We start from the raw sequence: 13,492 nt of genomic DNA on the forward strand, positions 1-13,492 counted from the left end.
GTAGCAAAAATATGCATCTTTAGCAGATCATGAAACATTTTGACCAGTTGATCCTGATGATGAACACAGTTCACAAGTTTTGACTTTTAAATTAGGACCAAGTTTTACCCAATGATAAACTTTGGCAGGATTTGGCAGAAATTTGGTTGTAATGTTCTTTAAACCCCTCCCAACTAAATCTCTCAACTTTCTACGTGATAGTTCCATGTTGGACAATAAACAAACTAGTTTAAGGAAAAGAAAAGGTAAAAAGGGTTTAATCTTTGGTCTGCTTAAACTTAAGTCAGACGATTTTAACCTATTGCAGCTCTAGGACTGCTATGTAAGACAACACTCACTGAACAGAATCTTTAAGGTGAACAATGTTTCTCACATTAGACTGATACTAATTTCCACTAAAGCTGTTCTAGAGACTCAGTGTAAGTTCGCACCTCACCAAGACATTTTATGTTGGTTTTCACTCCATCTGTGTAGACTTCCATTGTTGTTAATATTAAGCTATTATTTTACTTGGCAGTGATCTGTAAACAGCTTTTAATATGGATGTGCACATCACATACACTGTAAAAGCCCTGTATGATTACAGCACTGAGAAAGCACAGGTTTATGTGAGCCCCAGTACAAACCCGTTTTTTGGAAGGCCTCCAGCTGTTCACTCTTCAGTTCTTTGATGGCGGCCGTGACAGATTTGAACGCTCCTTTCAGCCTCTTTCCGAGCACCATGTGGTCAGGCTCGGCCCGCAGCCGGATGCCGTATTTATCTTTATCTGTGGATAGGGTGAGCTGCCGCACATTCAGCTCCTGCAAACAGAGAAAGTGCAGCAGCCATTAGAAGCATGATTCAGCGCATTTATATGCAGCAGGTGAGGCAAGAATGTGGAGGCAGTATGGGGATGTAAATATTGTATTACAGTATATTGCTTTGTGCTGAGGGCTTTCACTTATTGATCATTATAGAACAAAACATTAAAGGAATGATTTTGCTGATGCAGTAAAGTAAGCACGCGCATTAAAATGTTTACAAGTTAAAGTGCTTGCACTTAACAAAGCACGTTGATATCGCTCAAAACAAGGACGCAAAACACAATAAAATCCGGCATATATAATGGCTGCAGGACACTAGATTAGCCAAATGGTAAACTGCCAGGTAGAAGCCTGCACTAGGTAAGAAATGCTATAAATCAATCTAGAAAGGGTTGCATATGTACATTTTACTTCAGTGTGCAAGCTGCTTCCATTAGTATCTAAGACAACATGATGGATATTTACATTTGTGATTAATGCTCTAATGTAGAAAGTTTACATTTACAGCAGTCAAGACTTCAATATTATACGATTTAGGGTTGTTTAATGCGATGAAGTGTGATTTAGCACATGCCCTTAAACTTCACTTATAGAGAAATCCAGCCATTTTCCGTAACGATGCTACTTTTGCCTTGCACACAAATGTTCTAAATTGAACAGCCAAGCAAAAAATTTACTACCAGGGCTACATAGCTCTAACTAGAAAGATTTAACAGCCTACGTCCAGTCATTGTAATGTAGGACTTAGGACCGGGCTGTACATGTGATGTGAATAAAGCATGGCTAATGTCGACAGTATGTGTGATGTATTTGTGCCGTATTTGTATCATCCTTTGTCTTAGAGAGAGCCACAAACAAAGCATCCATGTGCAATAAAATAAACCCATTTTCTTTCAAAAGTAAAGGAATAAATTAAAGTGTCCTTAGCCATAGTGATGTCTACAAACTGCAATAAATATCATTACTAAATAATCCTGAATAAATCCCATCTTGCTATTCAGATACATGGCACAGACCTACGATATGAATTAAAACATAGTAAGCCTGTAATTTACAAAACATTAACATGAAGTCACAATGGAGCTGAACGCTAAAACATTATAAAGCTGTCATGTAGACCATTGGTTAGTTAAAACATTGGATAACATAGACTAAAATATATAAAATCTACAGCATTTTGCCCCCTGGAGGTATACATTTATCATAGAAGTCCAGATGCTACATCATGAAAAGTTAATTTCTCTGTAATCTTAAAGAAACAAATAGTACTATTTATACATTTTACATTAAAAGGCTAGAACAATTTATTCAGAAATCGTTTGAGGCGAAACACTCAGATTCTCCCTGGAATTTCAGAGAAAAACAAGAGAACAGTGTCTTATCAATGATAACCTGCTAGCCAGCATACACTTGAAAAGTATTTCTGAAATAAATATATAATTTATTTATTTACATTTCTCACTCTAAATCTAGATAACAAGCTGACCTTGAAGAAATTTCAAAAAGTCATACTTATACATTCCTACAAGTTGGAACAGTAGCTAGCTAGCTACTGTAACATAAGTTAACCTGGAAGCTAACAATTTACAACTATTTTAAGATGATATTAAAGCAATATTCAAAAAAGTTCCACAATGTTCAATAATACTAGCTATCCTGACAGAATATTATTGATAGTTATAGATATTGAAACCATGTACATTAATTCTAATTATTTTCTTTAGCAATGCTTGACACATTGCTAACATTACAGTATATAACCTGAAATGATTTTTAAGAGGATAGGAACTATTTTCTTATTTTTATTTTATTTCTAGCCAGACGGTTAACACGATTTACAGAATTTCTGAGAGGATTTTCATTCAAAAGTTTATAGACGTCTTTTAAAAAGCTATCAGGCTACTTCACTTCTGACAGGATTTTCAAGCTGTATGTTTAGATAACTTGGTTACAATGACAAAAGAACGGATAAAAGGAGCCGCATTGTATTTGAAACCGATTGTTAAAAAAAAAAAAATGTATGTGATATTGTAATATTGGCACATGTCTAGATAGGATCCTCATGATGAGTGCTGTGTGAGAGTTGCCCTGAGGAGTCTGAACAAAGGTCCATCTACATATTGCTGCTACTGTGAAGCTCCTGGCATCAATAAAGTCCAGCAGCTCTACACGCTGGCTTAAGTACCCTCATTCAAGCTGTGGCTAACAACTGTGCTGAACTGACTGCACACATCAGTCATTCCTACAGGAAAGGTTCGAAATGCTCAACCTCAGAAGACAGCTGTTCTGCACAAAACCCTGCAGGGAACCTGAAGAGTGATGATATTATAAAGTGTCCCTGACAGCAATATCATGCATATTCAATAATATATTGTTTATATAGTTTATACAATGCCCATGGAAAATACTAGCTTCTGAATGCCCAGCGGGTGTCCTTTACTTTCTTATCCTTCCGTGTCATGTGACGTCACGCCTCCCAATCACTGACTTTGGCATCTGAATAGGGAATGATAATCATCTGTGCTAATGCACTTCACTACATACAAAACATATTTGACAAATGAATCCTCTGCAGATCCTCCCAGCCATGCTAACTCGTTGCCAGGTTAGCTAGTTAGTTATGTTGTGGGGCAACTGTTTATTACTGTCCATCGATTAAAATATTTGCTTCATCGCACATTTATATCTGTCTAAATGTACCGGAAATGAATCAACTTTAAGGTTTTAATACTCTAATGAACATGGGCATGGACAAATATGGAAGCTTTATGCAAATGTTATGTTTATTAATAGTGAAACCTCTCAACATAAAGCATGAAGAGCATGATTGTGATTGTTTTAAAGTAATTCTGTTTTTATAAATTACGTAAGTTATCTGGACACCACACTAAACTTTTGCTATGTTTCCACACAGACGGTTAATGACATGATACCAGAGAAACTGTACCTCTTCTAACTTTCATACGGATTATGTAATCAGTCAATATTTGTTTTTGAATGCGAAATTGATTAAAATGAAAGTAGACATTCTGAGCTTTCTATAATTACATTTATGCCTGTGGGATGAGTATTCTCAGGACGATTCAGATTCAAGATTGAGGTTGTTTTATTTATGTGTCCGTGAAGAGAGATGACAGCGATGGCAGAGAGCGCCCCTGTTTGTTTTCTTTATTTTACAAAAGCACAGCATTTTGTTGTTATTATGAGTGTATACAAATTAAATAAGACTCTTTACAGATTCGAATTATGTATTGCTCTCATCTGTACCATCAAAAAAGTAATTTAACCCCAGAGGGTTAATTGCCGGATGTATGCATCATGGCGGATTTTGTTGCCGATTTGAAACTTGGCGAATCAGTAAAACAAATGTTTAGTGATTTTCCGGTGGAGATTATTTTTTTTAAATGTCTGAGTAAAGAAACTATGTCATGAATACCGTATTTTCCGGACTATAACCCGCTACTTTTTTCCTATGTTTTGAACCCCGTGGCTTAAACAACGAAGCGGCTAATTTATAAATTTTTCCTGGGTTTTTCCCGGTTTCACAAAATTCAAGCCAAAAAACTTAGCGACATAACATTAGACCAATGAAATTTCCGAACGGAAAAAAAAAAAAAAAAAAACGCACCTCACCTGTGTTCTGAGCTGCACGGCATCGGAAGAAAAAACGTTTTTTTTTTAAACGCACGACGATGCCAAAAAAAAACCTCTCGAGAGAAATAGTTGTGAAAGGAAGGAGGAAAACAGTGAACAATGACTTACTTGGTCGGCTACTGTTTAGATAAAAGCCGTTGTAGCGCGTTGAGTCAGGGTCATGGGATAGCTTGAGTTGTAACTCCAGTTGCAACAGAAATCATATAAGCACATATATTTTTTTTTCCCTAGGCTACATTGCTTCAAAATTCTTTGATAAAAAGCGATAAGAATAACTTGCCATGTAACCATGGCAACAATCACATCACCAAGCATTCTTTCTCCCATACTGTATAATCATTATCGGTAGAGACATGGCTACTGAACATGCAGTGGATGTGTAGTTTATACACTGAGCACATACACAAACACACAGGTTTTGGAACAGATCGATAGCAGCCGTGTGGCGCAAAGTGACAGAGCTGCTATTTTTAGTTCCAGACTTCCACCTCCACTATCATTCTCACCACTGGTGCTGAGAGGTGAAGGATGGCAGGTTTTGTTGTGTTTGCTCTCTTGTGTTGACATCAACTCTTTCCTGTGCTCCATTACAACAGAACAGTCATGTAGGAAGAAATAACACTGCTACAAACCTAGATCTTTCTAGTGGTAGCGGGGAAGCACATTCACAAACAAACTCTGTTGTTTGAGGTACGGAATAACATGGAGGCAAGGAAGACCACCCCTCCACCCAGTGACCAGGTGTCTGTCTATCCATGGCTGAAAAGAGGAAAACTCTATGTAGAGTTAACCTACGGAAGTCTGTTGGTCCAGGCAACGTACCTTCCAGAGTGCTCAGTGAATTGGCAGAACAGCTAGTAAATGTTTTCACTGACATCTTCTACATCTACACTTCAGTTCAGCATTCAACACAAACATCCCTCAGCACGAGATTGAAAAGCTGAGCCTACTGGGCTTGAACACTTCCATCTGCAACTGGATCCTGGACCTCCTGACTGGGAGACATCATTCAGTCCAGATCAGGAACAGCATCTCCAGAACCACCACAATGAGCACTGGGGCCCCTTAGGGCTGTGTGCTCAGCCCACTGCTGTTTACTCTGCTGACTCACCAATGTGCAGCAATGCACAGCTCGAATCACATCAAGTTCGCCATTGACACAAACCTACCTGGTTTAAAAACTGCATGTCTCGGATCGCAAGACCCTACACAGAGTATAGTGAGAACGGCTGAGAAGATCATCAGAGTCTCTCTCCCCTTAATCACAGACATTTACACCCCACGCTGCATCACAAAGCCAACAGCACTGTTAACGACTCCACACACCTCACACACACGCTTCACTGATGGTAAGAGATCAGGAAAGAGGTTCCGAAGCATTCAGGCCTCACATCCAAACTGTGTAACTGTTCTTTTCCTCAAGGCATCAGGTTCCTCAACACACAGAACTCAACTATACAAGCACATACACTAGGGCTGGGACGATTCACTAATCTGGTGATTCAATACTATCCCGATACTTTTTTGCCGATTCAATACATATTGCGATTCTGTAGCTATTGCGATTCATTGTTTAAATTGTAATTTTTGTTTGCTTAATAAAGATTAGACAATGGGAAAATACTTGATCATACCCTTAAAGAGACTGTATATGAGTTATATTAACAAAAACAATGCATCAAATCTTTCTGAATTTTTATTTCTGGAGCATAAACATACACATAGTGCATAAAGAACCTTGAACCATAAAACTTTCAAGTACCAAAAATTTGAATATAATATTCAAATGTGCAACAAAATAACTAAAAACAATACTCTCTGAAATAAAATAAAAGTGCTGTTAAACTGTTTCAATGTCCAACTCATTCAAGGTGCTAATATCATTCTCTCTCTTCTCTCAGTGCAGCTGTTACTGCAGCCTGTTGCTCCAGAAAATGTTCAACCATGTCATAGGCACTATTCCATCTCGTTGAAACGTCTGTTATAAGTTTGTGCACAGGGAGCTCCAGTAACTTTTGTTTTTCCTGCAAAACATGAAGTCCTGCAGCACATCCATGGAAATATCCAGTGATGCATCGTACTCGTCCGAGTAACTTTGCGACAGCGGGCAGCTCCAGTGCGCGCTGTGAGGCCAGACTGAGGGTGTGCGCTTCGCGACTTAATATGGAGAAAGCTGGTTAATTGGGCAGCGATAACCATATTAGACACATTGTCTGTGACTAAAGCAGGATCTTTATCTGTTAAACAATTCTCAAAGAGGTTTACTCTCCTGCCTCTGCCATGGGTTTGCTTTCTCGTGCTAGCTTAAAATGGATACATCATCATCTAATACAGACAACAACAAAATACGCCCTCTGTTGGAATAAAAGCGGTAACGTCTTCCCGCCACCTCTCTGGTAAAAATTAAATATATATCGATTCTGAGGTAAACAAATCGATCTCAAAATCGTTTTAAAAAGAATCGCGATAGTTTGGTGAATCGATTTTTTCTCCCACCCCTAACATACACACACTTAACTGTGTGCTACTGAACTGCACAACCTGAACTCAACACACACTGATTACTCATCTTAATCCATTCCACCACCCATATTATATTTATTTTGAATCATATTATACCGTTTACATGCTGCTTTGCACCTTTTGACTGCTACTACTGCCATTTATATGTAAAAGTACACTCATGTACACAGTTTTCTTTTGCACATTGTAATACTGTATAATGTACAACATTATACAGTAGGTTTACTGGACGGCACTATTTTGTGTATCTGTGCGCCACACTGTCTTTTGTTGTCTATCCTCACAGTCTTTTTTCTGCACTGTTTGCAGTTGGTTGCATACAATGCACTTTATGTGGCGAGGACACTTACTTTAGTCCTTAGCTTTGTGTTCTGTATGTCAAGTCAAGTCAAGTTTATTCCTAAATCGCTTTTCACAATAGACATTGTCTCCAAGCAGCTTTACAGAATTTAAGAATTCAAGTAAATAATGTGTATTTATCCCCGATGAGCAGTATGGGGCCACTGGGGCAAGAAAAAATGATGTTATGGGGAAGAAACCTTTGTGATTAAGCTCTATGTTATTTTATGTAGCACAAGGGTTCTAAAGAAACGTCTCATTTTACTGTCTACTGTATCAGATATATATGGTTGAAATGACAAAAACTTCTTGACTTGAAATATATATACATATATAACTCTTTCTTACCTTTCTCATGCACTCACTCACTCCCTCACAGTAAGTAAATGAGTGAGTAAATGTGTGAATAAGTGAGTGAATAAGTGAGTAAGAAATGAGTTAGTACTTGAGTAAGTGAGTAAGTAAATAAGTAAGTAATTAGGTAAATAACTAACTACCCCAATCAACTATTTACTGCATAACTGCAGCACACACATACACACACATAAGTGAGTGAGTGAGTGAGTGAGTAAATAAGTGAGTAAGTATGTAAATGAGTGAGTGAGTGAGTAAGTAAGTGAGTGAGTAAGTGAGTGAGTAATAAAGTAAGTGAGTAAGTAAGTGAGTAAGTAACTGAGAAAGTAAGTGAGAAAGTAAGTGAGTAAGTTAGTAAGTGAGTGAGTGAGTAAGTGAGTGAGTAATAAAGTAAGTGAGTAAGTAGGTAAGTGAGAAAGTAAGTAAGTAAGTGAGTGAGTAAGTGAGTAAGTAAGTAAATATCTAACTACTCCAAGCAACCATTTACTGCATAACTGCAGCACACACATACATATAAGAAAGTAAGTGAGAAAGTAAGTAAGTAAGTAAGTGAGTAAGTGAGTAAGTAAGTGATGAGTGAGTGAGTAAGTAAGGAGTGGTGAGTGAGTGAGTAAGTGAGTGAGTAAGTGAGTGAGTAAGTGAGTGAGTAAGGAGTGAGTGAGTGAGAAAGTAAGTAAGTAAGTGAGTGAGTGAGTAAGTGAGTGAGTGAGTAAGTAAGTGAGTGAGTGAGTAAGTAAGTGAGTGAGTGAATAAGTGAGTAAGTAAGTGAGTTAGTGAGTAAGTAAGTGAGTGAGTAAGTGAGTAAGTAAGGAGTGAGTGAGTAAGTAAGTGAGTGAGTAAGTGAGTGAGTGAGAAAGTAAGTAAGTAAGTGAGTGAGTGAGTAAGTGAGTGAGTGAGTAAGTGAGTAAGTAAGTGAGGAGTGAGTGAGTAAGGAGTGAGTAAGTGAGTAAGTAAGGAGTGGTGAGTAAGTAAGTGGTGAGTAAGTAAGGAGTGAGTAAGTAAGGAGTGAGTGAGAAAGTAAGTAAGTAAGTGAGTAAGTAAGTGAGTAAGTAAGTGAGTAAGTAAGTGATGAGTGAGTGAGTAAGTAAGTGAGTGAGTAAGTGAGTAAGTAAGTGAGTGAGTGAGTAAGTAAGTGAGTGAGTAAGTAAGTGAGTGAGTAAGTGAGTGAGTGAGAAAGTAAGTAAGTAAGTAAGTAAGTGAGTAAGTAAGTGAGTAAGTAAGTAAGTGAGTAAATAAGTAAGTGAGTTAATATCTAACTACTCCAAGCAACCATTTACTGCATAACTGCAGCACACACATACATATAAGGAATTATGTAACCATGCTTCACCAAATTCCAAATTCCTTTACAATTTTTCTTGCTTACTTGCAAGGTGCAAGAGGCTAATGCTACAAAACAGCTGATAAATATCACACTGAAAATAACTTGATATGCTGAGGATGTGCGGCATGAGTTGATGTGCAGAATGAATCCAAGCGTTTCACAGATTGAAATGTATGAGAGCTGTGTGATGTGTGGAATAAATTACCTCCAGAATGTATTTCTGCAGGGACTGAATGTCTCCAAGAGCCTCAGGGTCCTGATGGATGACCACCACCTCCCTGAGGGGATACTAAAAATACAAAACATCTCATCAGAACGTCGCTGAAATTTGGGCATGTGCGACACACGATGGGAAAGTAGAGAGATGTATGTCACTGGAGTGAATTTCTTATCTAAAAGCTGCACTATATAAAGAAGGAGCAGTGATTAATAAGGCTGCACCTTGACAGGGAGAGTTTTCCTGTCGCGGATCACTCGACCCAGCTCGATGACAGACTGCATTTGGGATACAGCATTCTCGATGCGCTGGTCAATCAGTGACTCTCTGAAAGTCAGGACAAAGATTTGTGTTACTGACAAATGACACTGGTGTTATTAAATCAGCCAAACAATAAATAAAAAAAAACTTCAGGGGAAAAAAAAAAAAGTCCTTTGTGTTCAAAATGGTTTAGATTTAGTGATCATAAATGTCACAGCATATAATTAATATAATCTTCAATATCAATGGAACCGGCAAGATAGTACTGGGGAGGGAATTTGGTGTTTATAGCTGTTGTGAGGTACATGTACTTTTTTTAACGAAGCTAAGTTTCTGTAGTATGATGTAATTGAAACACATTTTAATTATTATATTATGTATAATGCATAAGGGAAAATGATCAACCCTTGGGTCGTAACAGTATCCGGCCTGCTGATTATTTTCCAACAACAAGCTCCTGTATGTTTCATTCCTTAGTTCCTAAATACAACTTGTTTTTCGGCATGGGAAGAAAACAAAACCGTAACACTTCTTAAATCTTTAATGTTGTATACATTTATTTTAATAAACAGATCATCTTTACTTTTTGTTAAAGGACTTAAAACTCATGCGATGGGAATGCAGTAAAAGAAAAAACACCCTTCCCCTTCTCCTACAACTAAGTACATCTTGTGAGTCAAATGGAAACCACTGAGTTTTTCTAATGAGCACGAGCCATGATCATGTGACCTCAGTGTTTTTATTAACGTCACTGAAACCAAGCACTTGAAGATTTGTGGGGGGCGGTAGCTTTGTTATATTAGAAACTCTTTTCACTGGAGGGGTAGGATTTCAGTAACAATTTATATTTTAGTAAAAAAAAAAATTCTAATTCAGGGAGGTTCAAACTTTTTTCTACAGAGGGGCTAAAAAAAAATTTACTTGATTGAGGGACATGGGCTAAAAGTACCATAATTTCCAGACTATTAAACACATCCATATATAAGCCACACCCACTGAATTTTACAAATATTTTTCTTTTGAACATAAATAAGCCGCACCTGTCTATAAGCCGCATATACACTGAAACTAATGAACTTTACACAGGCTTCAACGAAAGACACTGTGTAATGGGTGAAATATGTTGTGGCTCCTTTAAAAACAGAGCGGTATTTTGGCAATAGGCTGCCGCCACATTTTTCCGGTATTACTGCATGTGTGCAAGACCGAGGAATATGTCCTTATTATTTTCTGATGCTCATTTCTAAGTTTTGTTTGACTAACTCATAACGCTGTTGCCAAGAAAAATAAAAAAGCATGAGTTTTGGAAACCTGTCTGTGCTTATATGATTTCTGTTGCAACTGGAGTTAGCGAGCTCTCCCATGACCCAGACTCAACGCGCTACAACGGCTTGTATCTAAACAGTAGCCTACCAAGAAAGTCATTGTTCACTGTCTTCCACCTTCCTTTCACAACTATTTCTCTCGAGAGTTTATCTTTTGGCATCGTCGTGCGTTTAAAAATCACCACCGGTGACAGTTTTTCTCCCGATGCCGTGCAGCTCAGAACACAGGTGAGGTGCGTTTTTTCGTTTCCGTTCGGAAATTTAATTGGTCTAATGTTATGTCGCTCAGTTTTTTGGGTTGAAGTTTGTAAAACCTGGAAAAAACCCAGGAAAAATTCATATATTAGCCGTTTCGTTGTTTAAGCCGCGGGGATCAAAACGTGGGAAAAAAGTAGCGGCTTATAGTCTGAAAAATACAGTAAATGCTGCATTTCATCAGACTGTATTATATTAAAATTTAAAGTTGCCTTAGTTCCCCCTCATGTGTGATATTAAAATGTTTAGAAATAAATTAATAGGAAACATTAATCTGTAATGTGCATAACTAATGCAACTTTATTTTTAAGATTTCTAGTTTAATGGAACGTATAGTACAAAGAAAACATGGACAATTCGCATTTACAGTACAGTTGAGGTCAATGCCTAATACAGATTTTCAAGCTACAATATAAGCAGGAAGGTCAGATGCTTGTAATATCAGTAATATAAATATGAGACACATGAAGGTGTCCTTATTTTTACATTTTTGTTCAAGTCAAATTCACTTTTATTCTCTAAATTTCATTTCAATTTACATTTTTTTGAAGCTAATAAAAAAATGTAATTAAAGTAAAAAGGCATATTAAAAAAATGTAAGTGGAAGGATGTAATTTCAGTCACTGCATTCTCATCACACGAGTTTGACTTGACTATAAGTTATACTGATTCAAATGAAATTGTCCTTTACAAGACACCGTATCCTTTACAGGTAAAAAGATTTTAGCATTTAAACAAAGATTCCTTATAAAAACAAAAGTGGACAATTCATTTTTTGACTGATTCCACAGTTTTTAAACGATCCTCATCACCACGTAAGCTCTGTATACACTCCACTAAATGCAGAAGCTTTGCAGGCTTATACAGTAAAACTCCTGAATCCACTGTTTCTATAAAATTGAAAATTCCAGAAATGATGAAATATTGTGCCGTCGCCGATGATTATAGTCCTTAATCATCCCTTATTCACTTAGTAGCCATCTCAGTTATCAGATTAGGAAATTGCAGTGCTTATGTTAAAGTAGCTCTTATTTTGCTTAATAACTGCTCTAAAGCACAAGAACAGTGATGTGTCTAATTTACACATTAAACTTAAACAATACTGTGTACTTTTGCTCAATATGTAGTGTTTGCTACTATTCACAGTTTCATGCATGCGCTGAGAAAGTTTAATAGAAATGGAAATGTGAAAAATATTATAGAAACATTTCTGCTGAGAATGCAGAATTCAAATCCTGATTATCGGCCAATCTCAGAGACTACTTCCTGTTCATTTTAAATATAGTTTAATTTAATGTCTGTAATGATTATAGTTTCAAGAACATATAAAGGGGGAAAATGGATGGATACAATTAAGACATAGAGGACAGTCCATAAAGCATAGAAGGTGGATCAAAACTCCAGAACTCCAAATGCTTCTGATCTTCAATAACAGGAAAACTCTAATCGCGAGGCTTCACTTCTGTGTACAAACTAGTCCATTAAAAGTATTGAAATAAATGCACTTACAGATGGATGAGAAAAGTACATTTGGAAGCGGCCCAGAGATGGTCAAGGACAAGCTAATCCTTCATAGCGAAAGTTTATTTCCTAAGTGCATCACAGGTTTCAGGATATGCATGCTAATAGTCTGCTTTGTTTTGACCTCGGAGGACCCGCAAAGTCTGTGTGTGATTGTGTACAATGTCACAGTTGCAGATCCAATTTCAGCAAACGCTATACAAGACCAGGACTTGTTTTTTTATCATAGAAGACCATTTCAAATAAAGATGCACCAAAGCCGCTCGTAAAGGAAGTTACACGGCGTCCTGTTTTATAACCCGAGTGTCAAGGGATCCAAATCTCCGCACCGTTTCCTGACGAAGCCTCGGCAGTGTTTTGATTCAGAAATGGGTGCAGTAGGAGAAAATGCAAAAAGAAAATGCTCTGTCCTTCCATCCCGAAACAATTATCCTTCCTATTTCCTGACAGAAGGCAAGTCTGCACAAATAAATTCATCTTATCCTTCATTATTCAGCTTTACCTCAGAAAAGAAAAACAACCCGACTGATTCTTGTGTGTGATTGGATCAAGACTAGTCCATGTTTTTTTTAGATAGAAAAGATAGAAGATAGAAAAGAACAGAGAATAAAAAAGAACAGAAAATAAAGCCAAATGAGAAAGGAAATTTGATTTAGAACTGCAAGGTCAATCGAATTCTTCATTAAAATGTTATTTCCTAAGTGCATTATGAAAAGTAAGAAGCCTGGAAATGAATAATAATAAAATAAAAAGTTCCCTTCAGTCTTCACAGACAGAAGGAAAGTCATTTATTTTCCTAATTTTAGCGAATGTACCAAATAACAGTTAAATACCTAGTTAAGTTAAGTACATTTGGATAGTTAAGTATCCAAATGTAATTAAATGCAGATAACAAGCAATGAAGCAGTAATGTTA

At 37.1% G+C, this 13,492-nt stretch overlaps 1 protein-coding gene across 4 annotated transcripts in view; it reads right to left on the reverse strand.

The window, feature by feature from the left end:
- Positions 1-13,492, reverse strand: part of iars1 (isoleucyl-tRNA synthetase 1) — an 85,919-nt gene that overhangs the window by 21,543 nt on the left and 50,884 nt on the right. For all 4 annotated transcript variants that reach the window (XM_046875179.1, XM_046875180.1, XM_046875178.1 and 1 more), the window contains 3 exons: positions 9,440-9,542; positions 9,204-9,287; positions 627-801 (listed from right to left, as the gene is read on the reverse strand). In XM_046875179.1, coding sequence (XP_046731135.1) covers positions 627-801; positions 9,204-9,287; positions 9,440-9,542 — 362 coding nt within the window. The remainder of the gene's footprint in view (positions 1-626; positions 802-9,203; positions 9,288-9,439; positions 9,543-13,492) is intronic.

Source organism: Silurus meridionalis, chromosome 19, assembly GCF_014805685.1.
Source record: "Silurus meridionalis isolate SWU-2019-XX chromosome 19, ASM1480568v1, whole genome shotgun sequence".
In the NCBI taxonomy this organism is placed as follows: domain Eukaryota; kingdom Metazoa; phylum Chordata; class Actinopteri; order Siluriformes; family Siluridae; genus Silurus; species Silurus meridionalis.